This window comes from Rosa chinensis, chromosome 3 (genome assembly GCF_002994745.2).
Source record: "Rosa chinensis cultivar Old Blush chromosome 3, RchiOBHm-V2, whole genome shotgun sequence".
Lineage (NCBI taxonomy): Eukaryota > Viridiplantae > Streptophyta > Magnoliopsida > Rosales > Rosaceae > Rosa > Rosa chinensis.
The window spans coordinates 47,201,591-47,224,237 of record NC_037090.1 but is presented as its reverse complement, the minus strand read 5'-3'; the positions used below and the strand labels follow the sequence as shown (position 1 = coordinate 47,224,237).

The 22,647-nt window shown below is 37.3% G+C and overlaps 1 protein-coding gene and 1 long non-coding RNA gene across 4 annotated transcripts; one reads left to right on the top strand and one right to left on the bottom strand.

Moving 5' to 3' along the window:
- Positions 1–3,304: 3,304 nt before the first annotated feature.
- On the bottom strand, positions 3,305–5,435 carry LOC112193741. Of its 2 annotated transcripts, XR_002933997.2 has the most exons (5): positions 5,228–5,435; positions 4,914–4,950; positions 4,652–4,772; positions 4,278–4,559; positions 3,305–3,603 (listed from the first exon to the last, which is right to left on the bottom strand). It is a non-coding gene; the product is annotated as an uncharacterized LOC112193741 (long non-coding RNA). The 2 variants fall into 2 exon arrangements; XR_002933995.2 differs by lacking the exon at positions 4,914–4,950 and having other exon boundaries at positions 5,228–5,434.
- A 15,601-nt stretch (positions 5,436–21,036) lies between these two features.
- On the top strand, positions 21,037–22,392 carry LOC112194893 (protein ALP1-like). Of its 2 annotated transcripts, XM_040515868.1 has the most exons (4): positions 21,037–21,399; positions 21,511–21,567; positions 21,640–21,736; positions 21,837–22,392. In XM_040515868.1, exons 1-4 carry the CDS (start codon positions 21,055–21,057, stop codon positions 22,343–22,345), a joined length of 1,008 nt encoding a protein of 335 aa, XP_040371802.1. In that variant the 5' UTR covers positions 21,037–21,054; the 3' UTR covers positions 22,346–22,392. The 2 variants fall into 2 exon arrangements, with proteins under 2 accessions (XP_040371802.1, XP_040371801.1); XM_040515867.1 differs by having other exon boundaries at positions 21,511–21,736.
- Positions 22,393–22,647: the final 255 nt, after the last annotated feature.

Below are 22,647 nucleotides of genomic sequence, written 5' to 3'. Positions count from 1 at the left end.
ATGACTACCAGCTTTTACACTTTTGACGAGCATATCGTCGACATATACCCCAATGATCTTACCCAAGTGCTCCGCAAACATTGCTTTCATTAACTGTTGGTATGTGGCTCTGGCATTCTTGAGGCCGAATGACATGACATTATAACAGTATAAGCCCTTGTTGGTGGTGAACGTTTTGCATTCCTGGTCTCCAGGGTGCATCTTTATTTGATTGTAGCTAGATAAGACATCCATCATGCTAAGTAGTTCATGACCTGCTGTTGCGTCAACCAATTGGTCGATGCGTGGTAACGGAAAGCTGTCCTTGGGGCATGCCTTTGATAGGAGCGTAATTGTACATTATTTATATCAAATTCCTTTATATTTTCATTGTTAGTTCTTGATATTTTCTAGTTATTTACTTTGTTTATATGTTTTGTAGGTATTTTAGAGCAAAGAAGAGGAAAAGAAGCAAAAGAGGGATTGAAAGACAAAATCAGCAAATCTGCCTGTGCAGATCAGTCAACTTCGACAGAGTACTGAGAGCAGCTCAGGATGGTCCAGATAATGATCTTTATAGTGATGGAAAACCTCGGATGTGTAGTTTCCAAAGCTTCTTACAGTTCCTGAATATCATTTTTCTAGAAGAAGTTATAACCGATTTAGTACAAGGAGGTCAGGCTGCATGTGAATCTGAGTCCAAAGTAGGAAAGATTGTCTCCTAGAGCTATAAGGGAAGAAGAATTAAAAATCCTTCTTTAATTAGAGATCAAATTCCTTAGTTCTTGGAGGAGAAGAAGACGCAATAACTATATAAAAAGGAGTCTAGGGCATCATTATAGACATCTTTGGACGCACAACATCAGTCCATTGCCGCCATTCTCTCCTCCCTCTCTTTTCATGTTTTATTTTATTTCTTTTATGTATTGCTAATAGTTTTTGATAGTCAGGGGCTGCCTAAGCCCTAGACATGTGTAAACTAAGATTTTGGCGTTAATTTGACAGTTTCTTGGATATTGAATGTTTGTTAATTCATTGATAAATTCTGGTTTCGTTTATTATGGTTGCAAATGTAGTAAGCATGCTAGGATTTTATTGCTATGATTTCGTGTTTAGATCATCATGTCAAGCATGTCAAGCACATGAGTGATTGGAGCCCCCATTCATATGAATTAGCATCTAGGTAGATTAGGACAACATCAGTACCAAAATTGCCTAGCTTTATTCACAACCTTTTTGTTCTTAATGACTTTTGACTTGAGAGCTGTGCGAGAACATCACTCTAGGTTCCATGTTAGAAGCTAGGTTAGGATGGACACATCATGCACTTAACATATCAAGTATGAAAGGTTAATAGGTTAAGTTCAACACATCTGAAATTACATAATGTATATGTATTTCTCACAACTAACGAAACTGATCAGTATGTCAACAACTTTAGAAATTAGTCTTAGGAGTGTAGGCCTGTTCGCATCCTAATACAGGATTGCAATATAACTTGAATCCTAATTGAAACTGCAGATCTTTGATGATGTTATGATTTATTCAATTCGCCAAACCATCCAAAGTAAAATCAACACACATAACACAAGATCTGTTGACGCAGTAAAACCCTCCAAAGAGGTAAATAACTGCGGGCACTATGCCGGTGAACAATCCACTATATGAATAGAAAAGTACATAAAGATCTTACACAACTCATCTACTAGAACCAATCTAGTGGGCAGCAGCGGTGTCTTCTCGTCTTTGCTACTTTCAGATCAGCGAACTTGTTCTCCTTTGTCAATCTTGAGATGGCACAACTCTCACCTCGGTTGTCAATCACCTCAAGGCACAAATCATGCATGAACTACCAACACACATGAAGCATAAAACCAGAAAACTTTTTGACAGAAAAAGCTTGGGATTTGATAATCCTTCAAAAGCTAAACAAGGAACAGCTTATGAAGGATTCTCACATGAAACTTTAGCTCAATGCTTTCTGAAGATAAAGGCAGAAAACTCTCAAGAAGGCAACGACCAAATATTCTGATATATTCCACACCTTGAACAACCTTAAGAGAAACATATATATAGGATAGTACGAGCTAGGGTTTCTAATGTACATGGGCTTCATGACGTCTTTTAAAAAGCATGGACTAAAATAGAATTATCATTTAGAAAAGCCCATAAACCAATTTAAGAAAGTTTGAATACTTTGGATAAAACCATCTGAAAATTCGCAGATCAGTACAATAGGATTGAAAAGAGGATCGCATCCTATAATAGGATTTAAAGGCAAGTTCAGTCCTAACCACTTTACAAGCATGCACATGTATGCAAGACATACCTAATTGATGAGAGTTGTGCATGAAGCTTGAAGCATTCCATTCTTCTAAGGATCCAAGAGTAGAAAGTTATTACATGAAAACAAGACTCTTGGTTGTTGTGCTTAGGAAATGTCAATCAATTAAACATTGCACTAACAACATCATTGGCTTAGCTTGAGTAAAGACATTCAATTGAAAAGAAGCATATAGGTTAACAAATCTTAGGTGAAACATGGTCTAGTGGTGTATGGTTGTTCCTAGCTATTGTTTATCTCATCTCACTATGCCAAAAAGGCCTTCAGACAACAGAATTGTTCTGTCGTCTGAACAAACAAAAATGTGTCGTCTAGTACAGTGTCGTCTCTTTGGGGCATCAGACGACATAAAAAAAATAAAAGTCTTGTGTTGTCTGATGAGTTTTGCATTTTGGGAACATTGTGATCTGTATCTTTAAAAGCATTCAAACAACAGTTTTGTATTGTTTGATAAACAAAACAACCACAGTATTTTTTAAATACTATTGTGTAAAGCATATTTGCAAGACTTATTTGTGTGGTCCAAATGCCCTTAAATAAGAAATATGAAGACTCGTATGTAGTGTCTTCTCTCATACAACAACAATTAAAGGTTGTGCTAATTTACTTTAAACGACAATTATATGTGGTCGTAAAGAGCATCAGAGGACAATTAAGTGTCGTTCAAGGGTAGGTTTGTATGACATTTAAGTGTTGTGTGAAAGGTCTTTTATTAGGTCTTTTATATTGTCTGTGAGTAATTCCAACCACACTTATTTGTTGTTATTATATGCTTTAGCCAACACTTTCGTCTAACTTACGTTGTTGTTTTGCCATTTAGACTACAATTTTATGTCGTCCCAATGTCAAAAAGACAATAGACTTCTAATTGTTTTTTGTGTTGTTTTTGTTCAGCTACAACCACACATTTTGGTGTGCTTTGTTGTAGCTTGCAATTTGAGATAACACATATTAGTAGTCCCCTGTTACAATTGGTATGCATTCATCTAAACATTAAAATTGTCCATTCATAAAACCATAAAATACACATCCAAAATCATTCATTGCAATTTTCACCAATCCACCATTGTCTCATGTACACAAACCTAATCATGAGCATTAGTTCAAAATGGCCCATATCTACTAATCTGAATCTGCAGACAAGTCCAAATACTTAATGAAGGAAGAATTTCTACTAGACACAAGTTAAATATAGGAACTAGCTAGTTGTACTAGTGCATTACACCTGGTGGCTTCCCCTGGGGATCACGTAAGCTCCATAATTGTCCCTTGACAGCTTCCTACACAGAAGCATGCATGATTATCATCAAAATAGGGGAGAAACAAACATAACATGTTAATAGGAAATCTCAATTAAGATGCCAGTCGTGTAGAAATGAACTAATATAACATGACCAAGCATACTTGGGGCACTCATGTGCTTAGACGAGAATATATTTTTGATGTAAGAGTTGCCTATTTTAGTTTCTTATATAGAAATAAACAGGTTCATAACAAAAATGTTTGGAAACTTGGCATAAATTGCTGGATACTAATGATTATAATGGCCAGGACTCATATCCAATGGTCAAAACAAGAACAAATGCAACTGTCTACTCAAGAGAAAGATTTTATGTGTGCATATGTGGGTGTAGCAGTCAGCTGGGAGTTGAACATCTCAGTCCGATTGAAAATGGATGATACCTGAAGAACTCCCTTGGTTGTGAAGTCAAATGCAGTTGTGTGTGTGTGTGTGTGAGAGAGAGAGAGAGAGAGCCCAAGTAACGTCATTACTACTAAATTCAAGCTAGCCTTTCTATATTAACTAACACTATCAACCTTGAGGTATTTTAGTTATTCAGACTAGAGCTTCATCATGCCTATATAACTTTATTCATATAGAATAACTGAAGTGATTGTGGTTCGTTGATCTGATTTGTTGAATTGGTGCTCAATAAACATCAATATATTATACCTTGGTTGTAGTCCAAACCATGACCATTGTAGTTGCAAGAATCCCAATACTCCCCAGCGGAAAAAATTGGTTTTGCTCCTTCAATATACTCCTTCACATATTTAGCTGCATAACTAATTGAATATTCGGAAACACAAAACAGAGTAAGCTGTAAATAAATAAACCCAATTCGATGGAATATATGTTTTGAGGGAGGTAGCCCAATTTTTTTTAGTAAACCTCCTAATTGGCGCTTAGATCCATATTCAGAATTGAGGGAATATATGTTCTGAAGGAGGTAACCTACAATATGAGGAAAGCAAAGTGGACACAATGATCCGGTCATCTATATGTAGAAAGAATAAAAATCAACTTGATGAATTTCATGCACCAACCTTCCGGGGCAAAGGAATGAGTTGATGGCGGCAACCATGCCGATGTAAATCCAGATTTTGCAATATCTGGAACTTTACTTTCTAAATTTTTCCTACAGTGCTATCAGCATGCTTGCAATCTCTGCATATATACAATATACAAGTTTAAATACCCACACATATATATAATCCAACACACATTCAGAAGTTTCAGAATATGATTACACTCTCTGTTTAACAAAATCAACATATAGTTGGTAGCTTCTTTTGGTAAGACTTTCACCTGGTACAAAATAGGTCCTCTAACCACAAAATAGGTCCTTCAAAACACACAAAAGTACCCAACCTTAGAACTCTTTAATTGAATAGTTATTCATGACTTAGTAAGATAAACAACCAAAAGTAATGAATAAAAATACTCCAAGACTACATGGTAACCAGAATAAAGCAATTTAGAATCATTTTGTCAAATACCTTGTGTGCATGAAAAATTGATGTTGAACAACAAAAGAAAACCAACAAAATCACACTACAAATAACAAGGTTCCAGCTCCTCTTTCAAGAGTAAAAACAAAATGAAGAAAGAAGGAAATTAACCTTCAAAATCCGTTGAGAAACCAAAAATATTGATCTCCCCATAGTTTCGTCAATACCCAAACCAAACTCAATTCTTATCGTTTATTCTCTTCTCCGACCTAATTTCCTGTCCAAAGCAAGTTCTCTACCCACTCCTAAAAGCTCCAGCACCCTCCCTTTACAAGTTCAGATAAGAACAACGTTTGAATAGCCAAAAGGTGCTAGTTTGGTGTCTTTCTAAACTCTAGCCACGTCAAGCAATTATAAGAGCAAACTTTAAAGAAAAAGAAAAAAAAAAAAAAGCCTTGTTTCAGTCCACACAATAGCAACCACAATAGAACAAAGATAATACAATAAAGAAGAAAAAGAAAACAATAAGCACAACAGTGGGACGATACCAAGTTACTAGTTTAGGTAACAAGCACTCATTAAAAAAAATTACGGATATCACAAGAAGACAACTCTCTCTTCCTATGCAGTATAATCAGGCACAACTGCCATCTTATAGTTATGTTGATTGAAACTTACTACAGAGAATGCATTATGCAAGAAGAGAAGTCTTTATCATAAATCAAGAGATTGACTAACAAATTGCTATTCATTGTTTCCTTTATTATTACAGTAAAGGATGATCTGAACTAAAAGTTTTGCTAACTTAAAAGGAAGAGAAAAAACGACCATGGTTATGTGTTAGAATGACTAAAATCTGAAATGGCATCCTACATTATGTCAGCAACAATGGAAACTTAAGATTTTATAAGTTCTTCATAATATGATAACAGAAGGGAGAACACTGCCACTTACAGGAAAGAAGTCAGTTTCAGAGGACACCCAGAAGAATATGAGAGTCATTAGTGACAAGTAACTACCCAGGGCAACCCCAGTTACAGGAATTTCAATGAGCCTCCACCTGTCGGGAACTGGAGATGGCTAGACCCTGCCTTTAGGTATTGTCATGATAGAACCTGAATCAATACCAGACTCTCAATTTCCAAAGTAATATCAGTGGGGAAATTGATATAATGAAAGGAAAACATCAAAGCAGAGAAGTCCTTTGCATCAATCCTACGCAGAAGCAAAACAGGAACAACTAAGAACAATCCATAAAGCTCTATACTTCTAGAGACCTGCAAATTTCAGAAACTTTACCCTGCGCTAAACCACCCCCCCCTAAAAATCCTCCTTCAAACACACTTGCCTCCCAAACCTCACAGTTTACCAACCCCAACCAAACTTTAGAGATTTAACTGAAAGAAAAACCATGATACCAAAGAGGAAAACAAGTTTCTCATGTAAACAAATAGGCAACCAAATAAAGAAATACGAACTAGAAAAATAGATTTTTAAAACTATCCGATTCTACGACCAAAAAAAAAACTATCCGATTAAAAATCAAACCTCCACAAGCAAAGAAACCACATCACCGTTCATATAGTCGATCGTCACAAATGAAATACTAAGAGACCACATCACTGTTCATATGATCAATCATCACAAATGAACTACTGAGAGAACCAATACTTGACAGATTATCGTTTCTCAAGACCATGATTTCAACTCAAAGCAGAGACTAAAAGAGCAATATAGAAATCAAGTAAAATCGTAAAGTAAAGAAGTCACTCACAATTGGAGAACTGACATTTAAACAAATTGAAAGTCTAACCATCTCTAAAACACAAGGTAGAAATCAAAATACATAAACAAAAGGTCTATTATCATTCTGTCATTGTAAAGGCTAGAACAACCTATAATAAGAAAAAGATCAACTAAACAACAGCAGCCTCCCAAATTCCCAAAACGATAAAAGAGAAAACAAAACAAATAAGTATAGAGGTCACACAGCTCAAAACAACCGATAATCATTAGGCCACCACAAGCACACCAAACCCACACCCTGCTCATTTACTCAAACATCACAATACTTTACTTGACTCTGAAAAGTGATAGATGACACAAACCACTTCACAAGACCTAGATTAAAATCGAAGCAATCCAAGCAAGACCAATAGAGAAATAGAAATTGAAGAAAGATTGAAATCAGAAGAGTCACTCACAATTGGAAAACAACCATAGATACTGAACAGGCTGAATGCAAACCCGTCACTTCTGAAATCTTCCTCCCTTTGCCTTCCCACAGTTCAGTTTCAAGAGTAGCAAAATCAAACTCCCATTCTCCTTCGTTCATCTCCTTCTTCTTCTTCTAACACCCAAATCGAAACTCACACCATTCTATAGCTTTACTCTCCTTCAATCTAGAAATACCCAATCGCAGCCTTTGAGGAAAGCCCCAAACTCTCCAATTCTCTCTTCTCATTCCCTGTCCGTCTCCCTCTTTCTACTTCTCGTTCTTCTTTCTTTTTTAACTAGTCGTGCTCCCCTCCCTTCTATTTTCCTTCTTTTTCCTCTTTTCATCTCTCTTTTCTTCCTTTTCTTTTCCCTATTTTCTTTCTCTTCCCCGTGCTCCCTCTTTTCCCTTCTTCTTCTTTCTTTCTCCCTGATTGCCTTGCTTTTCTCCTCCTCCCTCTCTTCTCTTTCTTTTCTCTTCCTTCCTCTCTGTTCTCTTTCCCCTTCTTCTTCTTCTTCTTCTTCTTCTTCTTTTCTTTCTTCCCTTCTTCTCCCTGCTTCTGTTTTCTTTCTTTTTTCTTTCCCGTCTCCTTTTGCCTCACTTTAGTTGGCAACCAGCATTCTTATCTCCCCAAATTTAAAGAAAGCAATATAACAAAAGTGATAAACTAAAACCCATTATCTAATAACCAAATATATATATAAATATATATATATAAATATATATATATATATAAATAAATATATATATATATATATATATATATATATATATACAGTTCCTATCCAGAGCGAGGCATCGCTTTGAAATTTCAGAGCGAGGTTAGGGTTTAGGGTCACTTTTCGGTCGCATATCCACATCTTAACCGTTCAGTCTTTAGGTACTAATGTATAGATCATCTCTGCAAAATTTCAACGAAATTGATGGTCTTTAAGGCATTGATAACTGCCTTAAAGCTAGTACGGTTCAGGTTGGACAGATTCAGTTCGTCCATTGGTTTAAGCGAGTTAAATACCTTAAAGACCATCAATTTTGTTGAAATTTTGCAGAGATTATCTATACATTAGTACCTAAAAACTGAACGGTTGAGATGTGGATATGCGACCGAAAAGTGACCCTAAACTCGAACCTCGCTCTGAAATTTCAAAGCGATGCCTCGCTCTGGATAGGATCTATATATATATATATATATATATATATATATATATATATATATATATATAACAGAACTAACTAAAGAAACTATCACAAAAGGAAGAAAAGGATAAGAATTAATAATATAAAAAGGTCTAACTCATAGATAGAAATCAGGTACGAGATGCCTTCCTGTTTCCTTGCCAATTGCAAGTTTGTTCCCTGCGAAGACCATGTGTGAAAGTTAAAGGAGGTGAACAACTGCAGAGCCTAATCTATGCCTACTAAAACTGGTAAACTAAAGGTCCAGATATCTGCTTTAATACAAAACTTGCCCATTTAGATCCTGGATTAGTCTCTAAGATTAATGTACCATCAGGTGAAAGAAACATACCAATATCAGTTGTGTTTCCCTATCAAGGCTAACAAAACAGAAGAAACATGTTACAAAATAGAAGAACAATTATCCAAACTCAAAACCCCAAAACCCAAATCAGTTTTAATTGAAAGAAGAAAGAGTTCTTGTCAAACAACATGGAAAACAAAACCCCAACACATAAATCCATTTCAATCGAAGGAAAACCACAGCACTAAATCAAAGACAAATCCCCAAGAAAAAACCCCAATATAGCTATATCCATTTCAATCACCCCATCCCCAAATAGAAGAAAAATCTAATCGAAATTTTGGATAATAAGCAAACCCAAAATCTGCAGATAAAACCCTAAAATCTATTGAAGATTGAACCCAGTCAAAAAACTAAACTAAAAAACAATTGAAACCCTAAATTGCTTACCAATATCGGAATTGAAAATAGCTCTATTTGTTGCTGGAGAGCTCCATTAATCCAGCACTACTACAATTACTAGCTATTAGGACACCCTATAAGGACACATTTTCATTGAGGTGTCCTGGTAACCTTTCAAGGACGACCTCGAGAAAACAGGCGCTCCCCCGCCCTTTTTTTTTTGCCAAAAGTTCAAATTCCCAATTTTTGTTTTCCCACACACGTCTTAGTGGACCGCTCTCTCACTCTCTCTCATCTGCATCACTTCCTCGTCAAATGAAATAAATTCACTCACCACGGATGGGTGATTCTCTCACCTTCTCGATCTGCCTCTACATTCTTTTGCTAAATCTGTTTTCCCTCAAACCCTCGTTTTCTCCACAGCCCCTCTTGCTCTTTCTCTCCGATCTTGATGTCACCCACCAAATTGAACTTCGAAGAACTTCATGGCCCTTGGGTTGACTTGGATTCAGGGATTATTCTTTTTGGGTAATCTCAATTTAAGTCTCCTCTCTTGTCGAACCCGATGATTCAGATTCAATGGCCGGGTCATTTGTGTGAGACTCGTCCGAGCGGCATGCGAAGGCACTTAATCGAAGGAGCAGTAGCAACATGTTCCCTTCCACCTCTATCGCTCATTCTGATGAATATTGTATGTAACTTCTTCTGGTCTTGACTCTTGACAACCGTCACCTCAAATTTGGGGTATAATTGTTGTGTTTGTAGGTTTTGCCTCTGGTTATGTTTACTTTGTTTTTTTTATTGCTTTGGGTTCTGGCTTTTGCTGGGTTGATTGTGATGCGTGGCCTAATTATATTTGTATTGCTTATGGTGTTCTTGGTTTCGCATCCTATGTCTGTGTGGACAGTGCAGAGAGATCGAGGTTTATATGATAGAAGAATTTTCATGCTTCGTTTACATATGTGCTTGCAGAAAATGATAGATCAAGGCTTTTGAGTAGCAGATGATTAGATTAAAGCCTTGAAGTCTTGTTCCACCTCTCTCTCTCTCTCTCTTTCCCCTTCTCCTTAGTGTGTACCAATGCATTAATTGAAGCCCTTATGGGTCTTTCTCTGTTTGTCATTTCAAATTTAATTAGATTACTTTTGATGCTTCCTGCTTGAATGATTTCATAAAAAAGTTAGTAATGAAAGAAAGTTTATTGTTTCTTTTTCTTATCTACAAGAACTCAGTCGTAAGCTTGCAGGAATTCAATGGATGGACAGCTCAAGATATTCTTGAAACTCCAAGTAGCTCAATTATAAATAAGGTTAGTAATACTTCAATTGATGGATTTAACTGTTATTAATTCCTTCGATCCAGCTTACTGTTGATGTTATATCTAGCAAATTGTTTTTTTATTTTTTTTATTTTTTATTGGTGTGTGTATGCATGTCATGAAAATTAAGTAGCATTATCTGAATCATTAATTATATGGAATTGCTGGAACAGAAACATATATAGCTTACTATATGGAATTGCTGGAACAGAAACATCTATTATCTCTACAGTTTGAAGCAACTGTAAGTGGTTTTACTGTTTTTACAGCTTACTATAGTTGTGTAAGCATACCTGTTGCTAAATCTCTTCCTCTTTCTTCTTTAAGGCATATTACTTCCACTAGCATTGGTGGTGAAATTCCATATGTCTTACCCCCCAATGCAACTCACATGTAAGTAATATGCCTCTTGTGTCTGCAGAAATTTTTGGACAGCATAATGCAATTATGTGGGTTCTTTCTCCTACTTCTAGATACCCATATGATGTAATTACTGTCTCAAAGTTGCTATGTCAATGAGTAGAGAGAAATAGATTGAAATTTTTCTGGTACCTATGTTTCCAAATAATCATTAACTTTTCTTTTCTAGGTCGTTCTGGTCCTAGGAACCAAACTTGAATACATTATTAACATTACTGTTTTGGACCTTGTAGAATGCATGCATTTGAGGTTGCCTTCTTCATTTGGGTTCCAGTAAGTTTTTCTTTCCCATCCTCCAAATTTTGGTGAAGTTCAATATTTAAAATTTTGTGTAGCTCATGACAGAGCATCCTTCTTGTGGTTTTTCTTAGGCCCAATTTGGAGTAAAATTGTGCTACCACGTGCACACTGAGATCATTGTTACAAGAGTTCTCTTAGTGTAAGAGTATCGAAAACTTATATCAGGAGCTTCTTCCTCCCAAGCACGATGATTATCATAAGATGCTCGTAAGATGCTGAGGTCTGTTCCTCTTCTTTTTCCCCAAGTAGTTTGTTTATTATTGGAGTGGATTGGATGTTAGAGAACTTGCAATTCAATTTGGGTGTGTTCAGATCATTCTCTTTGTTCCAAAGGGTTTATCCCTGTAAGGTTTAATTCTCTTTTTGACATGTGTTATCAACTGATCATAGAGCATGGTACCACATGTGGAAGTCACCTAAATTGTTTCTGCAATTGGATATAATTCATGTATAAGATTATGATTTGCCTAGTTTTCTTAGGTATAGCTACACCAGCTCCAGGACAGGCGCAACTTTTACTTCCTAATTTTGTTCCTAAATATGCTGTAGGACTCTCTTTTGTTTTTTTTGTTTTTTGTTTTTTTTTTTTTTTTTTCTGTCGATCATTCTTTTGTTTCCACTGGGTATGTTCTGTGTGGTTAAAAGTCTTTTTAATATGTATTTTCAGGAGTGAGGGCTACGATGTTTGTCAGAGATGCTAAGGCTCTTTGTCCACAACTTGTCATTTTTCCTTATGATTTTGAAGCGTATGAGGAGGTAGGTTATCAGAGGATATCAATGTCTTATGCCTTAAATTGTTGCTAGTTATCTTCTTTGTTTCTTATATCCTCACTTTAGCAAGTTTAGTGGATATCTATGAGACATATGATCTGTTGTGCAGGTAGCTGATCAGTTCTATGACATTCTACATAAGCACTGAAGAAAAGTAAAAGTAAACTTTTGGAAACCTATTTTATTTATCTTCTCAATACTTATTATGTCATGAAATACATGAAACAAATTACTGGAACTCCAAGCAGCTCAATTTTAAATATGGTTAGTAATACTATTTTAGTGGTTAGTAATGAGGTTAATTAGCTCAGTTTTGTTTACTGGTTGTTTCTACATAGTTGTACCTCAGTTTTGTGCACTACTTGCATGTTTCGATTAGTTGTGATTGCTTACTAGCAGGTTGCTTTTCAATCTGGTCATAAACTTTTTACTATAACATTCACTATATAATAATGTTACAAAATATATCTATTGATCGATCATTTCAGTTTGAGGGAAAAGAGACTTACACTCAAGAAGAGACTGATGTAGTCCGAGTGGAATGGGCAGAGCAGGTTGATGGATATATCCAAGATGAAGTACTAAAATAGTTAGCATGCAAGTATGTATATTTCTTATTTCTGGTATGACTTGAGTTATATATGTAGCAACAATTTGAATTATGTGTCCTACAAACAGTAATAGTAGTAATACCTTAATTCTGGATGTTGGACTTGTTGTCTTTGCAGGTATTAATACTTGTTTTGGATGGTGTATATATATATGTAGCAGCAGTAGCAGCAGCAGCAGCTACCTAGCAGCTAGTGCTTTGAATTAGGTAGCTAGTTAGCTTCAAATCAGTTATAGTACATTTGATATGGTGCATGTTGGACTTGTGGTTAGTTCAATTGTGTTGTCTTTGCAGCTTGCAGGTATTACTTGTTTTGGATGGTACGTGTGTATATATATATATGTAGCAGCTAGCAGCAGCAGCAGCTAGCAGCTAGTGCTTTGAATTAGCTAGGTAGCTAGTTACCTTCAAATCAGTTGTAGTACATTTGATCTAGTGTTGGACTTGTGCTTTTTGCAGGCTGCATCTTTTGAGTCTTAGGTTTATATGGACTTGTTTGATGTATACTCGATGTTATGCGCACAATTTTTATAATATGAGATCGTATTCTCTTATGGATTTAATGACTCAATTTTCAGAACTTTGAGAATATAATTTATGTGTCTTAGTATAAAAAACATGACACATATGAGAATGTATTTTTGTGTCCTCTTATGAATTTAAGGACTACATTTACAGGTACTTGAGGACACAATTTGTGTGTTCTTATATAGAAAAGAGGACACTTGATAGTGTATTTGTTGTGTCATCTTATAGATTTAAGGACTCTATTTTCAAGGTTTTTAGGACACGATTTATGTGTTCTTGTATAAAATAGAGGACACATTTGAGTGTGTTGCTTTTGTGTCCTCTAATAGATTTAAGGAATCTATTCCTAGAGTTTTTAGGACACAATTTGTGTGTCCTCATATAGAAAAGAGGACACTTATTTGATAATATTAGGATGCAATTTAGGTGTCCTCTTATACATTTAAGGACACCATGTACATGGCTATTAGGACACATAAACTGTGTCCTCGTATAGATAAGAGGACACATTTTTGGTGTCCTTGTTTGGGACTTACAATGACACCCGGATAGAGGACTCTTATTTTAAGTGTCCTTGTATGTATTTAAGGACACGGTTTAGGTGTCCTTAAATCATGTTATTGTAGTGGTGCAGATGCAAAAGATGAAGTAGAGACTGAGAAGAAGAAGGAGAAACAAAGAAGAAGAATCCAGAGAGTGAGAAGATGAAAGAGAGAGTGAGAATCGAGATCTGGGAGAGTTGAGAGAGAAGGAGAGAGGCTGGTGTTTGAGTTTTTCGTTTTTGCGGGTTCTAACTAGGTCGAGCTGAGAGAGTTGAAGGACAAGAGAAAATGACTTTAATTAGGTGTCGAGGTCTATCTCTATGTAAAAAAGCACTTTTTAACTTCAAAAATTTTAAAACAAGCTCCACACTCAGACGACATTTAAATGTTGTCTAAATGTCACAACATTTTCTAGTCAACTAGAGTTCGGCTATTTGAGAGGGAAAAGTACCTGATCAAATTTTGGATATCCCTTCACATTTGAGATAGGAAATCATCATCGTTTACAACTACACAAATGTGTCGTCTGAATGCTCACCATTTTTTCAAATTGAACGAGTATGGTTTTAGTCTACATTCAGACAACACAAAAAAAAATTATGTCGTCTGAAAAACTCAGACGACATAAAACAACACTTATGTCGTCTGAAGCACATTTTGGCATAGTGTCTATTTCAAAAACCCAAAAAACAATTCTTTATTTTCGTCACTTTCTGTTCTCTATTTTGTTTTATTTATATAGTATAGTAAATCCCCCCCGATTCCTCTGAAATTTTGTGTAAGTCGTCCATAGTGTGTCTAGTTCGTCTCTGTAAATTTTCATAATTTTTCATTGTGTCTAAGTAGGATTTTTAATTTCGTCTTTATTAGAGGTCAGTTTTTGTGTTTTGTTTGTTTTCGAGTCTAGATTTGCATATTAAGCACAATCCTCCGCGGGAGACCCATTCTTTCCTATACTACGATTGACTAATATTTTTGTGATAGCATGGTTAAATTATTACGCCTGTTTTAGGCGTATCAGCCTTGTTCAGGCCTTTGAAGTCAACGCACATATGCCTCTTCCTGTTGGGCTTCTTCACCATCACCATGTTTGAGATCCATTGTGGGAAGTTAACTTGGCGGATGAAATCTATATCTCGCAACTTGGTTACTTCTTCCCTAATGGCTTGATATCTTTCTTCGTCAAAGGCCCATCGTTTTTGCTTGACGGGGCAGAAGGATGGCTTGATGCTGAGCTTGTGTGTAATTATGTCCAGAGAGATTCCTGGCATGTCGGCGTACAACCATGCAAAGACTACAACATTTTCTTTTAGAAATTGAGTGAGCTCTACCGCTATCTCAGAGGGGAGTTGGGCTCTAATGCGTACAGATCTTTCTGGGTGTTCATCGGAGATGCTCACAATACGGAGTGATGTCTCTGGGTTGACCGGCTCCTTCTTGAAGTACTTTTTCTTGTTGTCCCTGGGGTCATCAATTTTGTCCTTCAACTGTGGTGCGTTGGCTACCCTTAAAATTTCATGGCGGCTTGTTGACCTTGCCACCGTTGTTGAGTAACACTCCCGTGCAATTGATTGACTTCCCCTGACAGAGCCAGTGCCATTGGGGGTGGGGAACTTCATGAGCAGCATGTACCCTGCTATGATGTACTAGAGTTTGTTGAGTGCAGGATGACCGATAATAGCAATGTACGAGCTGAAGCAGTCTACCACAATGAACTCGGTGTGTCTCTCTGCCATACATGGGGTTGCTCAGATGGACAGTCGCATGTAGTCAGACCCCAGAGGCTGAGTCATGTCGCCGGAGAAACTAAGTAGTGGTTTGTGATCTTACAGGGGTTTTCTATTGCGTTCCAGTTGCTTGTAGCAGTCATTAAATATGATGTTTACAGCGGATCAGCTATCTGGTAATACTCGGCCGGCGGACCACTTGTTTTCTGATTGCATCAATCAGAAATGGGTCGTCATGGGGTGAGTTAATACCCCTCTCTTCCTCTTCACAGAAAGTGGTTGGCTCAAAGCTAGTTTTGGCCATTTTGGCAAATCGATCATAGCGGATGTTGAATACCTCTTTTGGGTGGTTAGTGCGTTCATAGCGCTTTTTTGCTCTGTGTGACATGTTGCCGATGAAAGCACCACCATCAATCGTGTTGATCCGACGCATAGGTTCAATGTTGGCGAAGACAGGTGCTGGTTGTCGGACCTTGTACTGCTCTAACTTCCCGTCACGGTACAGCGATTCCATTGCGGTGTTGAGGGCGTTGCAATCGTTAGTGTTATGGCCGCAATCCTCATGGTGTTTACACCATTTGCCAGTGTTTCTAGGCTTTCCTACTTTAGGGTATTTTCTTGGGGGTGGTGGCGGAATTTGATCCTTGCATTGATCATAAATTTGTTCATACGACGCCGTCAATACCGTGAATGCTTCAAACTTTTGAGGGTTTGTGGCAGGCTTATTATTGCGGTTGTCGCGGTGATCATTGTGAAAAGATCTGTTGCCCTTGTTGTGGTATTGTTGGTCTCTTTGCAGCTTGTCTTGGTAGTTACCCTATTGTCATTCCCTCTTTTTGTCATTTGATAGTGTGGTGATATTTGGGGTGGTGGTGGTGGTGTTTTCTTGTTGGAATGTGGAGGGTTGGGATGTTTTGAGTGGAGTTTGTGGTGGTGGTGGGGTGGCGCCATAAGTGCTGTACTCAACCTAGGCGTGTGAGACCGCCTCACTCATGACGTGGTCATATGTGGTGTTTGGGCAATTATAATTAAGGTGGTACAAGAAGTTCGCCTTAAGGAGCCCTTGCTTGACGGCTGCCAGCACCATTGTTTTGTCTAGATCCTGACATCTTGATGTGGCGGTCCTCTATCTTCTGACAAATGCCTTTAACGATTCATCAGTACTTTGCTTAACGCTGAACAATTGGCTTGAGCTGCGATAACTGTCCGTCATGAGGATGAATCATGATAGGAATGTGTTTGATAAGGCTGAGAATGAGTCCATGGAGGTTGGGGGGCATACAAAGAACCAGCTCATTGCCTCACCGTCCAATGTTTCGCTAAATAGGTGACAAAGAGTCGCATCATCAAAACCTTTGTTGTTGGTTACCTTCTTGAACGTGTCCATGTGGACGAATGGATCTGTCAAACTATTAAATTAGGTAATCTTGGGAGTCTTTGCATATGTTGGTCTGACAGTTTACAAAATTCTGGCGGTAAATGGGCCTGGACGTGCCGCAAAGAGCAGGTTTTGAGTTGGTGGTAGGGTCCTTGTTTCGGCTCTAATTAACCTTTCTTCCAGTTCCCGCATTTTTCTAGGATCAAGGTGGTGGCATCAATAGTAGGCCTGGGGAGTGGCTAATTTGGTACCAAAATTTGTTGTCGGGGGGCTGGCATGTTTCCCGTTCCCCTCTGTTGGCTTGCACTGAATGAGTTATCATATTGCGGCTATGAGTCCGCTACCTGCTCCTGTACCGATTGTGGTGGTGGTGCCGGCCCTAATGCCGTCAGTTCAGGTGGGTTCAAAGCAACACCCATTTGGATTATTGAAGCCGGCGCTACCCTTGCTCTTGTGTTTGGGCTGAGCCTTGCACTTGGCAAGTGCTCGCTTTGGGCCGGATTTGCATTTGTCCCTAATGCCTTCTTCAGTTCGTCAAACTTTGATAATACACGCCACTTGGTTTTGAGCTTCCACCTTCTCCTTTCATTCTTTTTCCCACTCTCAGTTTGCTTTGTGCAGGTCCGTCAAAGCTAGTTCCACCGCGGCGTCGAGGTCTCGGCTTGGCGCTTGATGGCTGGTGACGGTTTGGTTCTCCACAGCGGACTGTGTTAGGGGTATGTTGGGGGTGTTAAGGGGTCGACCAAATGTGGTGAACAATTCGCACTTGACTGTGATTGTTGGATTGGCAGGGTTCGTGGGTTGAGGGTTGACAGATTGGTTTGTCTGGTCATCAACGCCATTTCCACTATCGCTAGCCATGGTAGATTATGGGGGAGTGACATTTAGTTCAAAGGGTTCCCACAGACGGCGCCAATGTTAATGCTCAAAATACCGCCACAAGGTGTCGGCTTTCGATAACGTGGACAAAGGTCCAATCTTCCAATATGTTGTGAGTTTGCAAAGTCCCGTTATCTGTCAAGAGAATTACAATAGCGTCAAGAGGGGAGACCGTGGTTGGCGGTCTTTGCTCCTCCGATGCTAAACTTAGACAATGTATTTATGTCGACAGAGTAGCGGTTAGTAGCTATTAAATACGTAATGAATGAAGAGAGAGAAGTGGACCTTTTATAGGTGGAATAGTGAGTTACCTCAGTCTTGTTTTCGATGTGGGATTGATATGCTTTAGTCTGATGACTTTTGGTCCTTTCCACAGGGATGACTTCGGGTGGCGAGTCGAGGCATGTTTCGGCCTGGAACTGGTTTGTCGGTAAAGGTTAGCTTGCTGTGTTCTCGGAGGTCACACCGTCAAGGCCCATCCGACAAAGTAAGGTGGTTTGGTATGAGTGCTGATTATGGCCGACAGATACCATGTATGTACGCGACCCCATACAAATATTCGTATTTGAAGCCGTTAGCTCTGTTACGGAAGTTGCCAGCTGGCATAATTTGAAGGTTATCTTTCATCACTTCACGTCTTAATCTATTTTTTCTTCTTCTAAACATCTCTCTCTCTCTCTCTCTCTCTCTCTCTCTCTCTCTCTCTCTCTCCCCCCTTGTTCATCATATAGAGATGCAAGAACAAATAAATCTCATCATTTACTCCCACAATGAAGAAAAAAAATGGTTCCTTCCTACCTTCTTCTTCTTCTTCACACCCAAACTGACTGGGTGCCATAGTCAATTATGGTTCCTAATCTTAATGTGAAATACTAAACCTTTCCTCTCTCCCACAGGTGCCATAGACGATTAAGGTTCATAATCTCACACTGCAACAACAACATAGTCACCATATTTAAACACCAAAATATGGATCAATCCAATAAAAATATACCCAATTGAAACCAAACTCAGAAAAATAGGGGAAGATTACAAAAGCACGAAACTTGGGCAAGAATTGGGGTTGGAGCACTGAGTCATTTTGAATTTCATGGTGATCATAAAGAAAAGGGAAGAGAAGAGCAGTGATTACAGTGAAAAGGGAATGAGACTGGGAAAATATGAGTTGGGAAAGACTCTCGGTGAGGGCAATTTCGGCAAAGTCAAGTTTGCTACGGACTGTTAGAAAACAATTTGGACTTGTCATTATCTAAATGTATTGAGTTAATAATTTTGATTTAATCTAAAATTAATTAATTAACAAAAATACATCTCTACAACTCTATCCTGTTATCAAATTGAGGTATATGTCTCTCAATTGAAGTAGGAAACTTATCTATCAAATAATCTGATTGACATTAAGTGTACATGATAAACATTAAGGTGGCGTTCGGTAACATTTTCAAGTCATCTTTTTCATTTTATAAAATGAAAATGGCTTGAAAATGCGTTCGTTGGTCTGTTTTCAAAAATGCAGAAAATAATTTTTGAAAATAATTTTTTATTTTACTCATAAAACAAGAAAACGACAAATAGACGTTTTCACCTTTTCATTCTCATATTTTAGAAAACACGGAGATATATTTTCCAAAACAAAGAAAAAAAAAGAACGTGCTCTCTTATTCCATATTCTCACGTCGCTCTCTTCTTCTCAGGTCTCTCTCTCATCTCTAGTCGCCATCCTCTCTCGTTTTTGAAAATTGTTTTCAGAATAAGCTACCGGACACATTTTCGGATCTCAAAAATTCAATCTTGTTTTCTCTTTTTTATTTTCAAACCTGAGCGATGTTAATCTCCTAGTTGTACTTATAAACTCATGTTCTTCAGTTTTGCAGATTATTGTTTTGTGTTCTTGATCTGTGTTATGTGATTTTGGTTGATGTATTGGTTTGTTTTGCTGCATCATTTAGTTTCTAGCAAATGGTATCAGAGCATGGTTTTCATTAAAACATAAATCACATGAGTATTTGTTTTTTGTTTTAGAAAACAAAAGCAAGAAAAATTCATTTCAAGAAAATAAATTCTTTTTCTCTACGTTTAAAAAAAGAAGAAGCAGGCCTTAAGTATTAATCCGCTTTGCAACCCGAGCTCAATAACTAAAGTTTCAGGTCAAACCCGAGTAAAGAACAAAACGTGTTCAGAAATCCCTAGTTTCCATGCATTATGTTTCAAAAGGGGTCAGGATAGCTTTTTTCTTCTCTCTTACGGTTGCATTCAAGCATCTGGGTTTTCATATTTAAAATGATTGATGTTGCTGTGTTTCTATATAATATGCTTCCGCTGATAATTCTTGTAGCAATTGATGGAGAGACTAAGGGGGGTGTATTGTATATGGAATTACTGGCACTTTTAAAGAAATCCATGGAATTTAAAAGTCTGGGTGTATTCAATAGAGACTTTTAACAGTCCATAAAAGTCTGGGTGTATTCAATTAGGATTTTAAAAAATCTTTATGAATTCCACCAAAGTCTAGGGGTATTCAATTAGGACTTTTAAAAATGAATAGAAGTTTAGGGGTATTCAAAATATCATTCATACATACGGAATTAGAAAATCATGGAAAATCATGGACTTTGTAGTGTTAAGTATAAATACCAAATTCCAATATTTTTCCAGCCACCAGAGCAAAGATTTTGAGCGTGGAAAAGTCTGTCAAAGTTCTTCTCTCTGCGGCTCAAAGGGGGCAACTAGTCAGGCTGAGGTTTTAGAAAACTTATCAAGTGGCATTGGTAAAATTGTCACAAGTTTTGATAAAATTTGTGGCTTAATGGAGAAGAGAGAATCAAGAGAGAGTGATCTTTTGGATGCTATGAACGAGACCCCAGGATTAACTGATGAGGCTTGCTTTATGGCTCTTGATTTGCTTAATACTAAAGCAAAGCAAGATTTCTTCTTGAAGATGACTCCTGAACAACGACATAATTGGATCACCTATAAACAAATGCAATAGGTGTGGGTCAATCTCCACTAGCGACACCTAATAAGCAATAGGCTATGTTCTATTATTAATTTTAAGTTATGGAGTTTGATTTTATTTTGTTTGAATTGCAGCTTGTTTTGAATGATTTTAAACTGGTATGTTATGAATTACAATTTGATTTTTGTTTGAATATTTATTATTTTTGATTTGCTTTTGAATGAATGTTAATATGAATAGTGATATATTTTTTTATAAATATGTTTAGGTGCTTTCTCTATTAGCAATGTCTGAAATGGACATGTATGGAGCTGATGAAGAGGAAGAGCAGTTTTACGAGGCTGTTAAGATATTATTAATGGCAATACAAGCAGTGATTTATGTGTTATACGAACTTGTGTTCAGCATACGTGGTGAACATATTGGACGTCCGCTGACTCGTCGACCAGTGACATCAAGTGGATACATATATATGCACAACATATTGGACAGAGACCCTCAAATCTTTAGAGATGTGTATAGAATGTATCCTGACGTGTTTCGAAAATTATGTAGCATCCTAAAAGCGAAAACACCTTTACGGGATACAAGACACATTTGTGTTGAAGAAATGCTTGCAACCTTTTTACTAGTTGTCGGCCAAAATAATCGATACAGTGAAGCTCGGCTGATATTTGAGCGATCTCATTTTGCTGTTAGCAGAAGTTTCAACAAAGTCTTGAAGGCCTTGAATACAATAGCACCACAGTTTATGGCTAAACCTGAATCCATACCACCTAACATAAGAGAAAGTACAAGGTTCTATCCTTACTTTAAGGTAAGCAATGCAACTTTTATGGATGGTTAATTATTTATTTCATTGTACAGTAATGAAGATATTATTTCATTTTTTCTTTTCAGCTATTGATATCTTTTTTCATTATTTTAGGATTGTGTCGGAGCTATAGATGGCACGCATATTCCTGCAACGGTAGTTGGACGTGAGGTAAGCAGATATCGAAATCGCCATGGGAAGATATCACAAAATGTATTAGCAGCTTGTAACTTTGATTTACAGTTCATATATGTGATTAGTGGATGGGAGGGTTCCGCTCATGATTCAAAAGTGTTGAATGATGCGATTTCTAGACGAAATGGACTCAAAGTGCCACCAGGTATAGTTTTACGTGCATAAAAAAATTCAGAGTACTTATTACAATTTATGTCATATAACATATATATAACATACTAATTGCACATGTTTTTTATTATTAGGTAAATATTACTTAGGGGACTGCGGATTCCCAAATCGACGTCGGTTCCTAGCTCCATTTCGAGGTACTCGATATCACCTCAAAGATTTTGGTGGTGAAGGAAATCATCCTGTCAATGCAATTGAGTTATTCAATCTTCGCCATGCTTCCTTGAGGAACGTAATTGAGAGAATATTTGGAATATTTAAGTCGCGTTTCACAATCTTCAAATCAGCACCACCATTTTTATATAAGACACAAGCAGAACTAGTTTTGGCTTGTGCAGGACTGCACAATTTTCTTCGACAGGAATGTCGTTCAGATGAATTTCCTCCTGAACCAGAAGAAGATCCGATAGACAATCACGAAGATAATTTTGAATGGGATGATTTTCAAACCCAAGATCAGCAAAGAGAGAATGCTAATGAATGGAGAATGAGTATTGCTACTCATATGTGGACAGATGCCCAACCAAATGCCAACAATGAAAACAATGACAATCAAGAAAGTGAAAATGAGGGAGAAGAATAAATCATATCATTATTTCAAAGACGTCTGCTTATTTGGCATGAAACTTCATCAATGTGTTTTTTTTTCCTTCTCTTTTTTGGATATCTTTTGGTTTGGTTGATTATATTTGGAGGCTTTTCCTTTATTTTCTTATATGTTTGTTTCATGACATTATTTGAGCTTCTCTGATTCCTACGCTAATGGTCATTAGTTAACATAGCTATGGCATCGTATTTTATTCTCTGACTAATAAACTAGCTTGGTTTTTCTTTTTATAAGTATTGTGAAATCTACATAAGTCATTCATATAAAGTCTGTAGATT